Genomic DNA, 22,100 nt, shown 5'->3' on the forward strand with positions numbered 1-22,100 from the left:
TCATACTCATCGACATGCAAGTCGTGATTCCTATTACAATAGCATGAACATCTCATACATCACATATATATCATTCATCACAACTTTGGCCATATCACATCACAAAACACTTGCTGCAAAAACAAGTTAGACGTCCTCTAATTGTTGTTGCAAGTTTTACGTGGCTGCAATAGGGTTCTAGCAAGAACGTTTTCTTACCTACGTGAAAGCCACAACGTGATTTGTCAACTTCTATTTACCCTTCATAAGGACCCTTTTCATCGAATCCGCTCCAACTAAAGTGGGAGAGACAGACACCCGCCAGCCACCTTATGCAACTAGTGCATGTCAGTCGGTGGAACCGGTCTCACGTAAGCGTACGTGTAAGGTTGGTCCGGGCCGCTTCATCCCACAATACCGTTGAAGCAAAATAAGACTAGTAGCGGCAAGAAAGTTGACAACATCTACGCCCACAACAAATTGTGTTCTACTCATGCAAAAAGAACTACGCATAGACCTAGCTCATGATGCCACTGTTGGGGAACATTGCAGAAAACAAAAATTTTCCTACGGTTTCACCAAGATCCATCTATGAGTTCATCTAGCAACGAGTGATCGGATTGCATCTACATACCTTTGTAGATCACGCACGGAAGCGTTCAAAGAACGGGGATGAGGAAGTCGTACTCGACGTGACCCAAATCACCGGAGATCCTAGCGCCGAACGGACGGCACCTCCGTGTTCAACACACGTACGGTCAGCGCGACGTCTCCTCCTTCTTGATCCAGCAAGGGGGGAGGAGAGGTTGATGAAGATCCAGCAGCACGACGGCGTGGTGGTGGATGCAGCAGTCACCGCAGCAGGGCTTCGCTGTTCTCTACGGAGGAGGAGGTGTTGGAGGGGAGAGGGAGGCGCCAGGGGCATGGGTGCGGCTGCCCTCCCTCCCCCCCTCTATATATAGGGTCCCCAGGGGGGCGCCGGCCCTGGAGATCCAATCTCCCAAGGGGGCGGCGGCCAAGGGGGGTGGAGTGCCCCCAAGGCAAGTGGGGCGCCCCCCACCCTAGGGTTCCCAACCCTAGGCGCAGGGGGAAGGCCCAAGGGGGCGCACCAGCCCACTAGGGGCTGGTTCCCCTCCCACTTCAGCCCATGGGGGCCTCCGGGATAGGTGGCCCCACCCGGTGGACCCCCGGGACCCTTCCGGTGGTCCCGGTACAATACCGGTGACCCCGAAACTTGTCCCGATGGCCGAAATAGCACTTCCTATATATAATTCTTTACCTCCGGACCATTCCGGAACTCCTCGTGACGTCCGGGATCTCATCCGGGACTCCGAACAACTTTCGGGTTACTACATATACATATCTCTACAACCCTAGCGTCACCGAACCTTAAGTGTGTAGACCCTACGGGCTCGGGAGACATGTAGACATGACCGAGACGGCTCTTCGGTCAATAACCAATAGCGGGATCTGGATACCCATGTTGGCTCCCACATGCTCCTCGATGATCTCATCGGATGAACCACGATGTCGAGGATTCACGCAACCCCATATACAATTCCCTTTGTCAACCGGTACGTTACTTGCCCGAGATTCGATCGTCGGTATCCCAATACCTCGTTCAATCTCGTTACCGGCAAGTCACTTTACTCGTACCGTAATGCATGATCCCGTGACCAGACACTTGGTCACTTTGAGCTCATTATGATGATGCATTACCGAGTGGGCCCAGAGATACCTCTCCGTTATACGGAGTGACAAATCCCAGTCTTGATCCGTGTCAACCCAACAGACACTTTCGGAGATACCCGTAGTATACCTTTATAGTCATCCAGTTACGTTGTGATGTTTGGTACACCCAAAGCACTCCTACGGTATCCGGGAGTTACACGATCTCATGGTCTAAGGAAAAGATACTTGACATTGGAAAAACTCTAGCAAACGAACTATACGATCTTGTGCTATGTTTAGGATTGGGTCTTGTCCATCACATCATTCTCCTAATGATGTGATCTCGTTATCAATGACATTCAATGTCCATAGTCAGGAAACCATGACTATCTGTTGATCAACGAGCTAGTCAACTAGAGGCTTACTAGGGACATGTTGGTGTCTATGTATTCACACATGTATTACGATTTCCGGATAACACAATTATAGCATGAATAAAAGACAATTATCATGAACAAGGAAATATAATAATAATCCTTTTATTATTGCCCCTAGGGCATATTTCCAACATGAACATCAATATGTTGATCATATCTACTATATGATTCACACTCGACCTTTCGGTCTCAGTGTTCCGAGGCCATATCTGCATATGCTAGGCTCGTCAAGTTTAACTCGAGTATTCTGCGTGTGCAAAACTGGCTTGCACCCGTTGTAGATGGACGTAGAGCTTATCACACCCGATCATCACGTGGTGTCTGGGCACGACGAACTTTGGCAACGGTGCATACTCAGGGAGAACACTTTTATCTTGAAATTTAGTGAGAGATCATCTTATAATGCTACCGTCAATCAAAGCAAGATAAGATGCATAAAAGATAAACATCACATGCAATCGGTATAAGTGATATGATATGGCCATCATCATCTTGTGCTTGTGATCTCCATCTTCGAAGCACCGTCATGATCACCATCGTCACCGGCGCGAAAGTCGCGATCACCATCGTAGCATCGTTGTCGTCTCGCCAATCTTATGCTTCCACGACTATCGCTAACGCTTAGTGATAAAGTAAAGCATTACAGCGCAATTGCATTGCATACAATAAAGCGACAACCATATGGCTCCTGCCAGCTGCCGATAACTCGGTTACAAAACATGATCATCTCATACAATAAAATTTAGCATCATGTTTTGACCATATCACATCACAACATGCCCTGCAAAAACAAGTTAGACGTCCTCTACTTTGTTGTTGCAAGTTTGACGTGGCTGCTACGGGCTGAGCAAGAACCGTTCTTACCTACGCATCAAAACCACAACGATAGTTTGTCAAGTTGGTGCTGTTTCAATCTTCGCAAGGACCGGGCGTAGCCACACTCGGTTCAACTAAAGTTGGAGAAACTGACACCCGCCAGCCACCTGTGTGCAAAGCACGTCGGTAGAACCAGTCTCGCGTAAGCGTACGCGTAATGTCGGTCCGGGCCGCTTCATCCAACAATACCGCCGAACCAAAGTATGACATACTGGTAAGCAGTATGACTTATATCGCCCACAACTCACTTGTGTTCTACTCGTGCATATAACATCAACGCATAAAACCTAGGCTCGGATGCCACTGTTGGGGAACGTAGTAATTTCAAAAAAAATCCTACGCACACGCAAGATCATGGTGATGCACAGCAACGAGAGAGGAGAGTGTTGTCTACGTACCCTCGTAGACCGGAAGCGGAAGCGTTATAACAACGCGGTTGATGTAGTCGTACGTCTTCACGGCCCGACCGATCAAGCACCGAAACTACGGCACCTCCGAGTTTTTGCACACGTTCAGCTCGATGACGATCCCCGGACTCCGATCCAGCAAAGTGTCGGGGATGAGTTCCGTCAGCACGACGGCGTGGTGACGATCTTGATGTTCTACCGTCGCAGGGCTTCACCTAAGCACCGCTACAATATTATCGAGGATTATGGTGGAGGGGGGCACCGCACACGGCTAAGAGATCAATGATCAATTGTTGTGTCTCTGGGGTGCCCCCCTGCCCCCGTATATAAAGGAGTGGAGGAGGGGGCCGGCCAAGGAGGGTGGCGCGCCCAAGGGGGGGAGTCCAACTCCCACCGGGAGTAGGACTCCCCTTTTTCCTATTAGGAGTAGGAGAGGGAAGGAAGAGGAAGGAGGAAGGAAGGGGGGGCGGCCCCCTTCCCAATTCGGATTGGGCTTGGGGGGGCGCGCCCCCTCCCTTGCTCCTTTCCCCTCCTTTCCACTAAGGCCCAATAAGGCCCATATACCTCCCGGGGGGTTCCGATAACCTCCTGGTGATCCGGTATTGTCCCAATCTTACCCGGAACCTTTCCGGTGTCCAAACATAGTCGTCCAATATATCGATCTTTATGTCTCGACCATTTCGAGACTCCTCGTCAAGTCTGTGATCACATCCGGGACTCCGAACAACCTTCGGTACATCAAAATATATAAACTCATAATGAAATTGTCATCGTAACGTTAAGCGTGCGGACCCTACGGGTTCGAGAACAATGTAGACATGACCGAGACACGTCTCCGGTCAATAACCAATAGCGAAACCTGGATGCTCATATTGGTTCCTACATATTCTACGAAGATCTTTATCGGTCAGATCGCATAACAACATACGTTGTTCCCTTTGTCATCGGTATGTTACTTGCCCGAGATTCGATCGTCGGTATCTCAATACCTAGTTCAATCTCTTTACCGGCAAGTCTCTTTACTCATTCCGTAATACATCATCCTGCAACTAACTCATTAGTTGCAATGCTTGCAAGGCTTTAGGTGATGTGCATTACCGAGAGGGCCCAGAGATACCTCTCCAACAATCGGAGTGACAAATCCTAATCTCGAAATACGCCAACCCAACAAGTACCTTCGGAGACACCTGTAGAGCACCTTTATAATCATCCAGTTACGTTGTGACGTTTGGTAGCACACAAAGTGTTCCTCTGGTAAACGGGAGTTGCATAATCTCATAGTCATAGGAACATGTATAAGTCATGAAGAAAGCAATAGCAACAAACTAAACGATCAAGTGCTATGCTAACGGAATGGGTCAAGTCAATCACATCATTCTCCTAATGATGTGATCCCGTTAATCAAATGACAACTCATGTCTATGGTTAGGAAACATAACCATCTTTAATCAACGATCTAGTCAAGTAGAGGCATACTAGTGACACTCTGTTTGTCTATGTATTCACACATGTATTATGTTTCCGGTTAATACAATTCTAGCATGAATAATAAACATTTATCATGATATAAGAAAATATATAATAACTTTATTATTGTCTCTAGGGCATATTTCCTTCAGGCTCCACATCCAGCTGTCGTTGTGCTTCACATCCAGCACCAGTGGAAGGATGAGGTTCCACGGCATCTGCCTCGCTTTTCTACCGCCCCATCACCCCCGTGTCGTCGCCCCGCCCCGCCTCAGTTAAAGCTCGGCCTCCACCCGATTCGAGCTTCGTCGGCCCGCCCCGCCGCATTTGAAGCTCTGCCGCCGCCCCGCCCCGCTCCTCGTTCGATTTGAAGCTCGGCCACCCAATTTGAGCTCCCCCGCCAGCGCATGTATCCATGCTCGGCTGCCGGCGCCCCTCTCGACTCAACTCTCAGCGGCAGCCACGCCGCCGTCATGCCACTGAAGAACTAGTTTTACATCTTCAAATACATCATCTGTTGGAGCACTAATTTTACATCACCAAATATACATCATCTGTTGGAGTTTAGACTTTTTTTATGATGTAAAAAGCATTTTTTTGTGATGTAAATTATACAACACCAACTTTTATATCTCTAAATATACATCTTCTATTGGAGATGCTCACAGAAAACACACTTTCGCATAAAAGGCTGTCACTTCTGCTGCCAATAGCACAATTCTCTGCAATACTGTACGCAATGCTCTGAAACTGTTCATTCTGTTCCAAGATATCCTTACCACTTAAGAAAACGTATATACTCCGTAGTTGATTTTCATCCAATAGTTGGCAGCTAGTAGAAGCCAAGTACCAACAAGTAAGAGAAGTGAATACCGGCCGTTCAAAAAATATTCTTTTGTCGTCAAGTAATTTTTGTCATGAAACTCATAGCCTGGACTTATTTTTTTTCAAAACGGAGGCAAAAGTTTTGCCTTATCAATTAAGAATAAGAGTCATAGTACATGCAGGTGATAGATAGGCACAGCGTGCCAAGCAAAGAACCAAAGCATCAATAGGGTAGTGACTCCACTCTCATCTATTTATCTGCTCCATATATCAGTTTCCACGTCATTAATTTATATCGAACTATCATGAAGCATAATTATTTTTGTAATACATTTTTCTCCAAGCCTGTTCAAAGACAATGTGCGCATGTCGACTTGCATTTTGGATCGAATGGAGTAAATAATGTCATCTCTTGAAGGTAGCTTAATTCACGGATTCCATTGCCCCTGGAATAGCTACATATCTAGAGGAAGAATCCACATGCTATCGTAATGGTTGCTATCCACGAAGTATCCTGTCGATTTGATCCTCTTCACGTCGTCGCTGGTGTCCTTGTTCTTCCAATCGTCTACCCTGTAATACTTCCTGGCGCCAAAGTCGGTTGGGAGTGTAAAGAACAGCGCACCACGGGGGACAGCAACGTTTTGACTAAAGCAACGAGAGTAATAGATGTGGTTTCTCTCCAGATGGCCAACCTTGCCATCCGGCACGCGCACCGCCTTAGAGAAGGTTCGCCCCAAGAACAAGGCATGGTCGTCCAAGCTCGTCACCTCCACCCACTTGTGCTTGCAAGACGTTGCTGGTCCGTCGCCTTGGATGTCGACGAGCTCAAACACCTTGAAGAAACCTTCGGGGTTTCGTGAGCACCGGGCGCTTATCGCCACCGCAATCTTGCCGTGCAGATCAAAGATGTAGGACTTCTCCGAATCCGACTCCGATACGTATTCCTCCCACAAGGGGCAGTTGAGTAGGTTCGCAGCGGTGACCACGGGCTCTCCGTCCTCGTTCACGCCTATCTCGAACTTGTAGACATCACCTTGGAACTTTGTGAGGCCGTAGAGCTCGCCGTTGCAGAAGGTGATGTCCTCCAGTCTCCTGCTGTGCCTATGTTTTGGTCTCGTCCACACGCTGTCCGGATAGCCAACTCTGCAGAGCGCGATGCCACGGTACTCGGTTATGGTGGCGAGGATGCATCCATCTGAGGTGGGCGGCTTGGAGAATACGAGTTTGTCGTAGCAGAAGATCCCCCACTGGTTCTCGGGGAGCGCCACCTCGGCGCCCGAGAAGAGGTTCGCGATTCTCAATGGCGGGGACGAGACGGCCCAGCCGCCGTCGTGGCTGCCGACGAGCCGCTCGCTGCTCGGGAGCTGGATCCGCACGGCCGGTGGCGCCGTCCTCGGGGCAGTGCAGGTGCTTCGTCTTGCTGCAGTCGGAGGACTCGAGGAGAAGCCATGGCAGCGCGGGACGGGGCACCTCCGCACGCGCCACAGCGCGCCACGACCGGCAGACTGCGGCGAAGCTCACGCGGCCGCGCGCGGAGGCGACCATGCCGTACACGACGGCGAGGGTGTCATCTGGGAACGCGGACGACCAGCACCGCACCCCGCCCGTCGTCGCCGCACGCGCGCGCTTCGCTTCGGCCGGTTCGTCGCCGGCGGCGGCCATCTGGGTGGCGTGTCAGGTGTGGAGGAAAGCGAAAGAGTTGGTGCGCGCTAGGTTTATTTGCTTGTTGCGCAATCAGTGCTGGCACGAATCGGTTGGATATTACCAATAATCTCGGCACGGTTAGCGTGCATCAAACTTTTGGAAAAAATATATATGTCCATAATTTATTTATTTATTGCTAATATTTGTCCATAATTTGTACTCCCTCGGTCCCATATTGATACTCTAGTTTGGAGAAGTGGTTATCTATCACTTAATTGGAACATTCTGCAGAATTTGCAGAAATAATAAGATTCACGCAAATTATTCCACGAGATCCAAACAACTCATGCTGGAAATTAGCATCAATTAATTCCATCAAATCTTTCTTTTTTTGACGGGAATTCAATCAAATCTTCATTGGCTACGAAGCTCAACAAGATTTTACTCGCATGCTGAAACGCCATATATGCATGGTACGTAGGCATCCATCACAGCCTCATTATATTTATCGTGAAATAAATATATATTCACGTACTACATGTAATTGGTGTTGTAGATACTAGTGTATTTTTGTTTAGACAGCCAGCAACCCTTCATGTTGAGTAATACTATGGCCGGCCTGAAAATTGTGTCGTGGAAAAGGTGGCTTGGATTGGAAGGCTTGGGCTGTGGCTGGCTTGGTTATCACTAAATTAGTTTCAGATCAAAGAAAAAGGCTAAATTAGTTTCATTATATTGACCATAAAATAAAATTTCCATATACTAAAATATAGAAAAAGTTTGACTGCCACAGCCAACAAGCTACAGCCTACAAAGCGGACAAGGCCTCAAAAGGAATGTTCTGTTATCTAGTGCAGTGCATATAATCCGCTACCGCAACTTCAGGCACAAAAACTTTCAGCTGGACTAATCAACAGCAGATTTTCAGCTCATGTTCCAAAATTCTAGCCGGCTAGGCTGTAATACGCTCACGCGCACGGTCAGCAGAAGACAAACATATCCTTGTCAGAAGAAATCAGCCTCCGTGCAGACGACGTTCCAACGATCCGCTCCAGCTGCAACAGAAAATGTCAACCCATGTTAACTTGTTTGCCAGGCGCTCGAATACAATCAAACTGAATTTAACAAAACACTACATAAGAAATCCAATGTATATATATATGAACCGGCTATCGACTATCACACCCCCAACATGCTTTTTACAACGCGGTCCAGATTGTAACTTTGATGCGCTACAAACTTAGTAGCTGCAGTGCTGTACATGGAACCAAACTTTTACATGAAACGGTCGTCTCACCTTAAGGAGGTCCAGGCGAGAAAAAAGCACATTGCACCTGGGATTTCCTGATTCACCGAGCATATCTACAAGCTGAAAGAAAAGAAAACCCCAGGGTCAAGACAGATAAATCCTTTAGAACTTCGACAGCACAGCTTCAGATATAGTACGTACTGCACAGTCACGATCTAGTCAATACATACCTCTGGATAGAAATCTTTTCTCCCTGGCAATGAGTAGACGACCAAATGATGTCCTCCCCTGATCTGCATATTTAAAAAGCACGAGTTTAAACATTACACGAACGAACACTCAGGTGCGTGCTCATGAACAGCAGCAAGAGCACACATCATAACAAGTACTCGAGGGACGGCCTTTCAGATGTTATGACCTTGTATCTGTGGAAGAAGTGAGATCTCTCACTATAAAGCAAGATCTTCTTCTGGCCCTCAAAGAACCAGAGTCTTGCACGAGATATATCCTGTTGTGACGTCGCCCTAATATATGAGCACATATAGGTAGTTACTATACGCACAAGACAAAACATATTCATGATAAAAATGAAGACTGAGAGCAGACCCCTTTTAGTAGTTGAACAAAAATATAAGCTATAAGAATAAGGAAGATCCACTTACTCCCCAATTCTACAGAAAGAAGCATCCTGAGATTTCAAAAAACTGCTCAGCCTAATGTATTCAAAATAGGAACTGGCAAATAGCAACACTCCGCCCTGCATATTTGCAACAAACAATTAGAGAAATATTGCACATGATATTTCCAATCAACTAACATAAAAATTTCCTCCAACATGGTGCCATTTCCAGACAAGTATGGCACATCCACCGACAAGATTTACTGCAAAATGCGCAACATTCTGGTACACCTCCGACAAATACTGTTGTAAAATTTTCCTGGGCGATAATAACATTAAGTATGTACATCCCACTGCTACAAAATGGTATGTTTGGTTATATCCCTCCAAAATGCTACGTGCTGTCAGATGCAGACATAGTTTCTTGAATTCTTACCCCCCCCCCCCTAACGTTTTAATTAACTATCAGGACCTAACTCCTACAGGTTGACATTTAAAGCAAATCCTCCTACCAACGTCGAGAAATACCAAATTTAAGTGAACATGACAGCATTGCAGATATTACGACTATAGAAGAAACAATACCTCATCTGACTCCTGAATCTTTGGGTACACCTGTATCATTACATCATAAAATAGTCAATAATAGGATACACATATATAGAAACGAAAAAAAAATGTTAGATTTGTTCCAATAATTAAGAGTCATGACCATAAGAAGTGGCCAAATAAAACTGTATACAACCTCATAATTTTACACGGCGCCTAACACTGAAAGCGATTAGTTGTGAGCCATGATATCATGTGGAATCAGCACTTCTGTGTACAACTACATGTCCCAGCTTGTTGCTATTTTTTGGCCATGTCTAAGTTTACAATTTTGCTGGAGCACTTGATTTGGATGATTGGGTTTAAACTTCTTATTTCTTAAGGCAGTAAGGCGAGCACGCACCGCCCTGATGCCTAAGCGCATAAGGCAGGCAAAATTGCGAGGCACTGGCAGGACACCTTGTTGCCTAAGTGTCCAAACGGGACGCCTGCAGTACGTCAATGCTATAAATCCTTCTGCTCGTTCTTGCACACAACTTCTGTTGAGGTTCTGTCAAAAAAAAAAAAAACTTCTGTTGAGGTCGGTCAATGGCTGACAGCCACTGGCCTTGATGGAGTGGATTACACGCAGAACGACGCCAAGGTGGCTTCCGGCCATACTGCATTACACGACTGCAATAAGAATGAGTTTCTCCAAGAGGTCCGCGAACGGTTGCTGCAGGCTCAGCAGCATACCAGGAAGCACCATGAGAGGTGGCACCATGAGCTCCAGCTCACTCTTCCCGTCAGCGCACTAACACGATGCCTGCCCCCGCCCAGAGTGCTCCATGCCCTCATATATCATGGAATCAGTCATGTCCTTGTCCACTGGGAGGGCACAGCTCCTAGCGATGCTATTTGGGAGCACCTTGATGAGTTTGTCCAATACTACCCTCAGTTTCAGCTCGAGGACAAGCTGCTTCACGAGGGGAGAGATGTCATGTGGGGCATGACATACAGCCACCGGCAACGAGGACCCATGGCTGTGGACACAGCGGAGAAGGCACAGGCTGATTTGGAGGGGGCACCACATCCAGATAAGGATTTAGGTTGCTTCCCCTTACTAATTGTTTACATACAGTAGTTTACACATGAATTAAGTACTGTAAAAGGACAAGTGATAGTTGTGAAAATGAGCTGAATGTGCTAAATTCCATAATGCATTTGTCAAGCATGCATTACAAGGACAAATGGACTCACCTTTGTGCAGAAATATTCAAAGCGGGCATCATCAAGTTCACCAATAGAAGATGCATCAAATCGTTCATACACCTGTGTAGTGATTGGACAGTGAAAAACATTTGTAATTTCATCAATACTGTTTTAGCACTAGGATGTGTCTGTTGAGCGAGCCCATCCAAAATTTATTAGAAAACTCAGCAAAAGCCCTGATTCTTGGCATCAAATTTTGCTCAGATGCACTGGACATATCTGGACAGTAAATTTGCAATGATGCGATGGGAGTCTGGGGAGACAATGAATTAACTGACCTGCCGTATTTCAAGCTGTATTTTGGGAAGAACACCTGTAAACTCACTCGCCAGCTTAACCTGAAAAGGTTGAGTTCCGGCATGTTAGAAACATGAGTCCAACACGGCAAATAGCTTAGTGACTTCCAGCATACTATATACCTTCCCCTCGTAATTTAGACATAATCCGTTGAACAAAGCATTCATCTCTGCTCAGCAGGCAAAAAATTAGAACATAAATAGGTTTATAAGTAAACAAGTAGATGACGATGCAGATAAATAAAAGGTCCACTCTATGTAGCACAATTAAGAATAGAATAGCAAGTGTCACTTTACACATGCACAATTAACGCAAGCAATTTTGAATACTAAAGAACCATGCATAACACCAGGGGACACATACACCACTCGAAGAAATAATAATAATGTTTAGCAAATAAATGCAGATCATGATTAAAAGCATAACTAGTTTAATTTTAGTTGATACTGAAAATGCAACTGAATGATAGAAGCTGAAGTATAGAAAAATTGGAATCCAATGATGGCCAGAGTTCCAAGTGAAATTCCATACCTGGCGTAAGATACGAACTTAAGATTATTGTTTGCCGATAGTACCGTGCTTGCTCATCCAGGTACCTTAACCAAATAAAGAAAATGTAACAAGCATGAAACTGACCTCGCAAACGTCAAATCAGGAATAGATTCCAAGTCTTTTTGCAGTTCACAATACAGTGAGTTGGCGTCTTATACTCTTATAGATAGAAGTACAACAATAGAAGATGCCATACAGGAATAAATATGCACGAAAAAAAGAATTACCATGGCCTGATCCGCATCACATTGGTTACATGCTCTTTTGATGGCAAATGATTTAGTTGTTCAAGAACAGCATGCAGATGCGACCAATTCTACATTTACAAATAACACAGTTATTTTTACCAGCCGGCATCAGAAAATAAGTACAGAAAATTATTTGAGTTGGAGTTTAACCTGCATAGATATCACATCTGCGTAATCAACCACCACTATCTGCACAGAACAAATGTATTGATAGTTTAGACCTTGTACAAGAAAAAAACTGAATGTGCACAGTTACTGTTCCTTTATGGAAGTCTATGTTGACTTGGCATGGCTTCAACTATACAAATTGAAACACAGGGTTTCTTATTACAATACATTAGCAACTCTGAAGTATTGTGAAATACTTCTGAGACCAATGTACCAAGTATGAGTAACTTTTCTCAAACTAAGTTTGTTGGCACATGGTCAAAGTGCTACAAGTTTTAAAATATTAATGAGTCAAAAAACTACAAGTTTTAAAATATACCCAAATCAAAGAACTAGAAGTTAATAATTTAATGAAATACAAGGTTTAAATTAAACATCGTTGAGCTACGGGTACTCTGGACAAGCATTGCAATAGCCAGAGCTCTGTCAATTACCATTTGGACACATCCCAAGCATAACATTCTGGAGCAATTAACAGTAATTGACGTGTGGTTTATTGAAATGTTTGTCCACTGAACATGCAGCAAGGGAAATTTAATCTGAAACTTATACCCCCTTCAAAATGATGACAAAATACTTGAACTTTCAAGAAATTCATTCAATCAATGTTTACAGACTGAAATAGATTATTTACACATACTAATGGTTAACAAAAATGAACTAATATATAGGACTGGAGATAGTAGTAAATAGAAAATAGTATATGGATTCGAGTGGAACTAACTTCAATTGATGACAGGAAATCAGAATCGTTTTCCTTGGGACGTCCCTTTTTCTTGGTAACTTCACCTCCATCAATTTTCTGATAACAGGCAGGTATATTAAGGTCAGTTGCCTATGAGGTGTCCCCAGAACAATAAAAATATACAGCTGCTGGACGCATGAGTAATCATGACTAATTAAGTGTATTAAGAAACCTTTGTTAAAGAGTACTTACAAGTTTAAGCGCTAAAGGAGACGCAACTATGATATCAGAAGCGTAGAAATTGCTGTATAGCTTAACAGATTTCCTGCAGAAGCATTACTTAAAACATTAACTTTTTAAGAAATCTTGTATAAATATAGAATCCTACGTAAATATAAAAACATCAATGTGAAAGGAATAACAAATTTAAGGACATATAGTTTGCTAAAAGCATGAGATCTCATAGTGCAGAATAATAAAAGAGTGACCAAAAAGTTCACAAAACACAAAAGATATTGAAACATTTTACAAGGAAGTCTTAGCAAACAAGTGAATATAAGTTATAATTATAATTTTTGTAATTGATTGTGCTTCTTCTGAGGATTTGCCTATTCCTTTAACATACTCATGTTCACATCAGAAGCCTGTGATTGGCAATGAAAAACTGAAGAAAAAAATTGAGCTGTTAACAAAAAACTGTGGAGAGTACATAGTAGACGTACTAGTCCTCACAACTAGAAAATTATTACAAGGAAAAATTAACAGCACACTTACTTTGTAAATTTTATTCCAAAAAGAAAGTGATCTTCAACATCCCCAGCAAACAGAAGGTTAAAGTCTGTTGGTTTTGAACTATTTGGCTCCTCCAGTTCATCATCTGATTCGCCAAACTCTTTCTTGAATTGTCCCATAGAATTATCCTATAAATAAAAGTAAGAATTCTCTATTTCTTAGCACCAGAGCAAAATAATAACTGAACCAGCAACCATAAATTATATATGCAAACAATTTGCAGATCCAAATGGAATTCATGGTATAATTTGGCAGCGTATTTCATAGAAAATGATATTCAGATGCTATCTGTAAGAGTAGCTGCAAAGGTCAAATGTTACCTTTTGTGCCAGCGGAGATAATTGAATTAATCTCTTCACAATGCGTCGTGCAATGCTTTTGAGAGGTAACAAGAAAAGAACCTAAGTTCATGATATAATACAAAAGAAAATAGCGATTAGTTCAACAGATCAAGATACAACAAAATTACAAGTTGTGTATAAATGGAGGTACAACAACATTTAGTCTTAACAAAAAGAGACATAGCATTTACTTGATAAAATAGTGCAGTTAATTGTCAAGCAACTGTAGCCCAGCACACATCTATGCAATACATCATATGCCAAATAAGATACCATTTTCTCAAATGTGTTGTGACTATCTGACATATACCTTTGGACGTGTAAAACCCTGATCGCGGTATGAGTCGTCCTCCATAACATCTGTGTTAGCATCATTCCTAAGCTTCGCATCATTCTTAATGACAACATCTCTTGTCCTATGAACATGGCTCAACTGCCATTGTGACAATATTGCACATTAGTCAGCATCACAACAGGTACAGTAATAATGCTACCAAATAGGGATTGTGAAACTTACAGCATGCATAAGATATGCGTCCATAGTACTGGAATCCACCTTACTACCCTTGAGATAAAATGGCTTCTTATTACAATGCATTATGTCACGATAGCTATTACCTGTAATACATGATTAGGATTAGAAATACACTTTAAAAAAGTGATAGAGAGAGGGCACTACACCGTTTTAGGGAGGAAGCATGACATGTTACGCCACAATTTGTTTTAGATATGCTTAATTATACGAGAAAAAAAGTGTATAAATGGAGTTGGTAACTTGGTATGTATGCTAAAAGCCTAAAACCATATTGGTAATAATTCTTTTCTCAAAAATAGCGAGAATATGGATCAAGAAAAGACGTGCACAGCATAATCTTTAGGATAAGGGAACCACAAAAGGTATTTTATGTTCCTAAACGCCAAATTCACCAAGGCGGGCACCTGACAAAGTAGGATTAATAAACATCACCAATTCTCAGGGGCATTTACTGTTTTCACAAGTTATGGATGGTATTAACTGGTTCTGCGGAGGGGGGAAACAGAAGACCCCACCCATCCACCCACCTACCCAACAAAAACACCCACCCAAAACATGTTCAGATTGTTTGTGAACAAAATAGTTTCAATCCTTCAGGTCGAGCGTTATAAATGAAAGCCCGCATCTGGATCAGTTGAGAGCCTTAAAGGGACGTAGTCTTCCATCTGGAAGGATGAATCCTAGAATCTTTACTTTCCCCTACTAGCAGAATGGGCAGAGAAGCTCCTGCTGGCTTCTTTGGGAAAGAAAATTTCTTCCTAGTTCACTTTGGAGATCAGTTTTAGAGCTATCACACACAAACACGTAGAATAAGTGTCATCGCATGGAATTTACAGTTGCAAGTCCTGATCCAACTAATATTATGTCCACTTTTCTGTTGTTGGGATGTGCTACAAAAACTAATCAGAAATATGGATCTTCGTGAATTCTAGAAAACTAACTCTCTTATTCCTCTCAGGCAGCACTATTGGTTAACTAATATATATTAAGGTAATGAATAGCGTGCGCTTTTAGTAGGCACCAATTCTAAACTGAGCAACTTTAATGTTCTACTAAGTCATGTCATTTGTGAAATAAGGCACTAACTAAAAGATAATCAAATAGGAAAACTTACAAAGTGAGAAGAACCTCGATCTATAATTCAAATCATCAGAGAGGATTTTTTGCCAGTGGTCCTTCAATTTTCCTTTGACATCAACAAAAGGGTCATCAGAAGCTCCCTGAAAGTACAAAGCATTAAGAATCAGCTTTCAATGCGAAGCTGCCTGAAGTATTTATTATTCAGAAAAACATCCCTGCACTACTAATGAAGTTGATAACTCAGCATGAAGCAGTTGAGTAATTCGATAACTAATGTAATGGATCAAGTACACAAACACAGAGGAGCAGGGACAAATATTTCAGCAGGACTTTCCCCTTGAAAAAGCACACTTAACTTACCACTGCAAACATATTGCAAGTAACTGCAGATGGCTGTGGAACAGAGAAATGCACCATAGTAACCCCTCACAAAAAGTGTTATAACATGAATATAGGTCATAAGGTGATTTAAACACATGATGAACATGAAATTTGGTCTTCAAATTACAAATATATATATACAGCTAAGCTATCAAAGGCTCAAGTTCAGTGACCCGCATTTCAAGGAGAAACAAGATAATCAATCAAAATAATTTAATGAGAGCGTATCATGATGAAATAATTCCATGAAGTACCTTAATTTTTTCACCTGTTCCAACCCATTTGGATTTTGGAATCTCCTCTGCAGGCATCTCCCATTTAAATTTACTCTTCTGATTCACTAATGCATTGACTTCATCATTTGCTAGCACGTGAGTAACATGACGCTGAAATGAACTGGAACATGCAAAAAGGGGCAGTGTTAGAACGAGTTATATGAACATATCATACATATAATGCAAGAAAATAAAATGATGCAGTAGAGCCAACATCAAACGAGCATTCTTAAACCTAGACATGTAGGACAAAGATGGTGGCATAATACACTACTCCCTCTGTCCCATAATGTAAGAACGTTTTTGACACTAGTGTAGTGTTAAAAACGTTCTTATATTTTGGAAACGTTCTTATATTATGGGACAGAGGGAGTATAACCAAAAACTGAATGACCGATATCATATAAACTAATATAAATATTGACCGTTTACAATAGCAATAATATGTGTCCCAGTCACTGAAGAAAAAATGTGGATATTGTTGCATTAATAGCACCAACCATGACGACTCCATTTCATCAAAAGCATCACTTTTATTGCTTATCATATCATGTGCCTCATCCTCACTGGAAACATTGCAATCATCTGAGTCATCATCATCATTCTGATGTAGGACTTGAGGGATCTCATTGGATGGTTTCTCACGTCGAGCAGCCTTTGCTGCTATGATTCCAGCTGCATGCAATACTTAAGTAATTAAGCACCAAAACATGGAAAAGGGCATACTGACACATTGCACATCACTGTGCAAAGAATATTGAGCCAGTCATAATGTCTGCCAAAATAACACCACTCTAGCATCAGTAACCTCCCTATAAAATATTTGGTTGGTGAAACCTATGAAGAGCACCTTTTCGCTTTATGTTACTAGATGCGAAATGTACAACCCAATACAGAATAAACATACCTCCAAGAGCACAAAAACTATAGAGAATAAACCATACGTCCAAGAACACAAAAAAGTAAAGTTTGGTTCAAAATGAATAGAGATGAAATTGAATTAGAGGAAGAGGTGGAGTAGTACTGTTTATATTAGAAAGAAACACATTCAACCGTGAAACTACACCCCTTCCAATCCACTAATAAGATCATCAAAACTTTACGAATAACCTGGAGAAGGTTCATGAATCATGTATATCTAAGTTGGACAGTTACATACTTAGTGAGTACTAAATGGATGGCTCCAGCACTAGCCATTGTCATGGAAATAAATTCATTTTGAAGTATGCCCAGACATTTTTCTAGCATGTACCACTTTCTAGCCTGTACTACCACGGTACCTCAGCTTCTAAGTAGAAACTAAACAACTGAACCCAGAAATTGAATTGTCATTTACTCATTTTCCTCTAGAACGCAAGGCTTCAGCAAGCACCAGCATACAATTCCACATAACAATTTTAGCACGAAACAAGTGAGGAGGAAATCGAAGCAGTAGCAATTAACGCCTACTGAACTGTTATTATATATGTATATTGCCACTGTCTGCCAAAGAGAGAACACAGTAACGAAAAGCAAACCTGAAGAGTCAGGAAGATCGTCGTCAAGCGCCGGCCTTTGGGGCTTCTCACGGCGCCTCTTCTGACCTGAAACCACACGACAGCGACATGAGCGGAGAGGAAACTGAGCAAGGCACAAATTCAGAGCTTCAGGCAAGAGGCGGCGACTAAGGTTTCATACCTCGAGGAGTAGCCGTCGGAGGGACGGGCTTCAGCTTCGCCATCACTAATCAGTGGCTACCGGTGGGGCTGGACGGCCCGGGGCGTCGGCGCAGGGGGCCTTGGGCGCTCGTACGGCCGGGGTGGATGGTGTCGACGGCTCTTGACGGGGGCGGCTCGTTGGCGAGCAGCGCGGAGCGGCGCAGAGGCGGCGGCGGCGGCGGCACAACAGCTAGGGGAGAGGAGGCCGAGGGAGGGGGATCAGGGTCGAGAGCTTCCGGGGCCAGCAGCTCACGCACGCCTCGGTTGGGCTGGCCCATTAGCACTCTCCGCTCGCTGGACGCCTGGACCCGATCGTTCAACCTACTGGTTTGGGCTGCACTACGCGTCCACCGGCGGAAAATTAAAGAATATCGGGGAACAACGAGTTAACTAGCGTTCTTTCGGAAGCCTCACAACTATCAGCGCCACTCGGCGCGTTCTCAGCCATTCGTCACGTGTCGCGCTCTGGACGTTCCCTCCGGATTTATTTTATTATTATTTTTTCGCACGCGTTTTCGGCTTTTTAAATGGCTTTTTTCGGATTTTTTTGACGTTTTGGTTTTTTCTTAGTCTTCCTTAGCTTTTCGATAAAAAAATTTTGAAAAAAATATTTTTGCGCGAAAAAACGCATTTTTTTCCGCAAAAATTACGGGTTTTTTTTCGCGAGAGGCACGGTTGTGCTTTAGCGAGAGTCACGGCCATGCCTTTCGGAAACGGAAAAAAACGCGTTTTCTGTTTTTTTTCTTTCACGGGAGTCACAGTTTTGCTTCCGCGAAAGGCACGGTTGTGCTTTCGTGAGAATCACGGTCGTGCCTCTCGGAAACGAAAAAAAAACGTGTTTTCTGTTTTTTTTTCTTTCACGAGAGTCACGGTTTTGCTTCCACGAGAGGCACGGGCGTGATTTCACGAGAGGCACGGGCGCGCCTCTTTCGAAAAGGGAAAAAACCATGCTCCCGGTTTCGGTTTTGCGTCCTTTTTTTCGTCCGATTTTTTTCGTGAAAAAAAAGTTTGTCAAAACCTATCAACATGGGATCTGGTTTTGAAAATCTCAAAGCGAGGAATCCAATCGTGAAAACGGTTCGAGATTTGGACGCACGGTTTAAAAGATAAAAAGTTTTGAATAAACGAATCTACGAAAAAAGGGAAAACTCTCAGGTTACGACAAGTGACGCGGTGCATGTGCGCCACTTGTCGCGACCTGGAAAAGTGGAGTGTTGTTTGCAACGAGTACTCCTTAATTAGTGATTTTGGGAATGAGCTGCACTACGAGTCGGACGGCTTGGAATATTTTTATTTACCTATGGTGCCGAGGCCTAAGCGCTCTAATCGGATCAGCCCAACTTCCATCGGCCGGCTCACTACCGTATCGATTAACTAATTTTCCGCCGAACTCCGAAACCTGCAGTTATTAACTGCTAGCTTCAACTAATTTCCATTAGCTCTTGCAAATGCAAGAATAATTTTGGAATCTGGAATATTGCAATATGATCCATGTTCCGCTTGGGGGTTTGCAACATAATCCATGTTGTGTTCGCGTTGTGAACACTCATCGATGGGTCATGCGTATCTTTGACAGTTGCGATATGTCCTATGTCACCGCAACAAACCCTTTTGTTGTTGGTCGGTTCGCAACGCGTCCTTATAACAAAAACATTTGCCGCCTCCAGGGCCATCCGGTTGACGCAAGAACAACCATCGGATATCCCCAAAACACGTGTGTCGCGAATTGCAACAAGCGGGTTGTTGCGATGTTCGCTCTGCAACAGCGGCTCTACCCCTGAGCGTTTTTTAGCTTCACATGTTTATTAAGCATTGTTTTTGCAGCAAAGGTCTTGGTGCCGTTTTTTTGTAACAGAGGTTTTGTTGCAGAAAAAAAATTGTATTTCACCTTTCTGCAATTGCAGGGAGTATTTTGGAAACCGAGGTCGTGTTGCAGAAAAAATATTTTTCACCTTTTTGTAACATATACGATGTTGTGGGAGGATTTTTGTAACAGAGGTCGTGTTGCAGAAAAAAAAATCATTTTTATCTTTTTTGTATCATAGCTGGTGTTGCGGGAGGATTTCGCAATAGAGGTCGTGTTACAGAATTTTTTTCAGTCTTCACCTTTCTTAACATCGGTAATGTTATGGAATTTTTTTTATATAATATAGATAATGTTGCAGAAAAATTTACAATGAACTAATGAAGATGAAGTGACGAAGCTCCGGAGCACAACCGTCGTTCGCCAACGTTTGCAACCCCGCCGGTGACTAGTATTAGCTGGCTAGTATCGTGTGAGGCGCTGAAATTCAAAGACACACACCATGCAACTGAGAAGGTAGTATTCCCATGTGAACGCACGCCCAGCATAAAAACATGATTAGCATCATCGGACGGTGCAGCGCGGGCGGACACATGCCTAAAATCGGCCGGTTGTTCGGAAGCTTTTTTTCCCTACTGGTTTAGGTTTTCTCAGAAAAAAATTACCTACTGGTTTAGGGGAAAAACCGACTTCCTTTTTTTATTATATTTAAAATTTCATACTTTTTAAAAAATTCAAATATTTTAGAAACATAGTTGAAGAAAAATTACGAATTAAAATAAAAACAAATGTGAAAAATATCATGAATTTGAAAAATTCTCTTGACTTTGAAAAAATGTTCATGAATTAGAAAAAAGATCGTCAACGTAAAAACAAGTTCATGAATTTGAAAAAAAACTGAAGTAGACAAAAGTTTACAGATTTGACAGATGTTCATCAATTTAAAGAAGTTCAAGAATTTGAAAAAATTGTTAATTAAAAAAGTAAAAAAATATACTAGCAAAATCGGGTGAAAACCAAAAAACACATAAAAGAATAAGAAATTATAGGTAGTTCATTAAACATATAAATGACCTAGCTACGCTTGAGGCAATGGCAATCAGGGAAGCATTATCCCTCTCAGCAGATCTATATGTCCAGAACATCCATGTTGCATCAGATTGCAAGGTGGTGGTAGATGATGTGAGGAATGGCACGTCTGCGGCTTATGGTTCAGTCATTAAGGAAATTATAGACAGGTCTTCAGATTTTCTCTCTTCGGACACGGCGTCAGCCTCCGCGGAGATAGATGATGTTGAGCTGATGATGAAAGAGCTGGGATTGACAGAAGATGATCTGGATGATCTTTTGAAGATCTACTGTTTAGATAGTGTTTGCACACTATAAATTCGGCCCATGGAGGAGTTGTCAGTTGGCGAGCCCAATGGGCCAGAGGGGATTGCCATTCTACACGCCAGCCTCCAATTCTAGGACTTTCAAAAAAGAAAACTCCAAGTGCGTGCCAATCGATTGGCTCCGCACGATGGCGCTGCCTGAGACCACGGTGAGCAGAGAAGAGGCCGTCGCGCTCGACGGCGGAGTTCAGCCATTAGGTTGTAAAAAAAGTGTTTTTTATTAGGATAACTAGTAAATGCGTACGTGCAACACACGTTAGTATTTAGGCAATATATTAATTGCACATGAATATTAGGTATACTATTATTTATGTGTTAATTATGTGATTAGTACAATATTTGATATAATATTAATTGCACGTTAAACATGTTTAACGCTTGTTATAGAAGCAGTTTATGTTGTTGGATTGATTTAGTTCGATGGCCGAGATCAATTGGATCTGTCCCTTTATATCTTTTTATGTTGGTATAGATAATTAATTGAACTGTCCATCGAGGTTTATATATACAACCTCTGTACACCAATGCAAGATATTTTAGCAGTTGGTAATGTCCAATTTCACGTCTTTACTGTTTCACGAATCACGAATTGCATGAGTTAGCAAGAACGAAGTTCATCCACAACTCACGCCCATCATAATCCTATGATCCTCTTCCATGAATGGTAGAAAAAAAATCAGCAATGACAAAGTGATTTCGGACAATTGACAATGGCAGGTGTCGTTTGTTTTGTTTTTTGTGTTTGCATGGTAATACGTGTCTCATTCATACTATAAAGATCAAAATACAAGTCACGTAAGGACCGACATGATAAAACTAAAAAGATGGTAGAACATCTTTAAGCTTGACACCAACGCCCGTCACCTGTCTCCGG

At 42.9% G+C, this 22,100-nt stretch overlaps 2 protein-coding genes across 2 annotated transcripts; both read right to left on the reverse strand.

The window, feature by feature from the left end:
- Positions 1–6,117: 6,117 nt before the first annotated feature.
- On the reverse strand, positions 6,118–7,327 carry LOC147976948 (uncharacterized). The gene is made up of 2 exons (XM_087521038.1): positions 7,144–7,327; positions 6,118–7,085 (listed from the first exon to the last, which is right to left on the reverse strand). The coding sequence occupies exons 1-2, from the start codon at positions 7,325–7,327 to the stop codon at positions 6,118–6,120; spliced, it is 1,152 nt and encodes a 383-aa protein (XP_087377164.1).
- Positions 7,328–8,014: 687 nt separating this feature from the next.
- NOF1 (U3 small nucleolar RNA-associated protein) lies at positions 8,015–18,284 on the reverse strand. The gene is made up of 23 exons (XM_048694607.2): positions 18,009–18,284; positions 17,849–17,914; positions 16,832–17,006; positions 16,311–16,452; positions 15,710–15,815; positions 14,578–14,678; positions 14,371–14,493; positions 14,040–14,120; positions 13,702–13,847; positions 13,180–13,252; positions 12,967–13,044; positions 12,225–12,263; positions 12,054–12,142; positions 11,806–11,870; positions 11,397–11,443; positions 11,256–11,315; positions 10,966–11,037; positions 9,763–9,792; positions 9,221–9,315; positions 8,977–9,082; positions 8,789–8,851; positions 8,607–8,678; positions 8,015–8,364 (listed from the first exon to the last, which is right to left on the reverse strand). Exons 1-23 carry the CDS (start codon positions 18,049–18,051, stop codon positions 8,290–8,292), a joined length of 1,947 nt encoding a protein of 648 aa, XP_048550564.2. The 5' UTR covers positions 18,052–18,284; the 3' UTR covers positions 8,015–8,289.
- Positions 18,285–22,100: the final 3,816 nt, after the last annotated feature.

The sequence above is a fragment of the Triticum urartu genome, chromosome 4A (genome assembly GCF_056163025.1).
Source record: "Triticum urartu cultivar PI428250 chromosome 4A, HENAU_Tu73, whole genome shotgun sequence".
NCBI classification, from domain to species: Eukaryota; Viridiplantae; Streptophyta; class Magnoliopsida; order Poales; family Poaceae; genus Triticum; species Triticum urartu.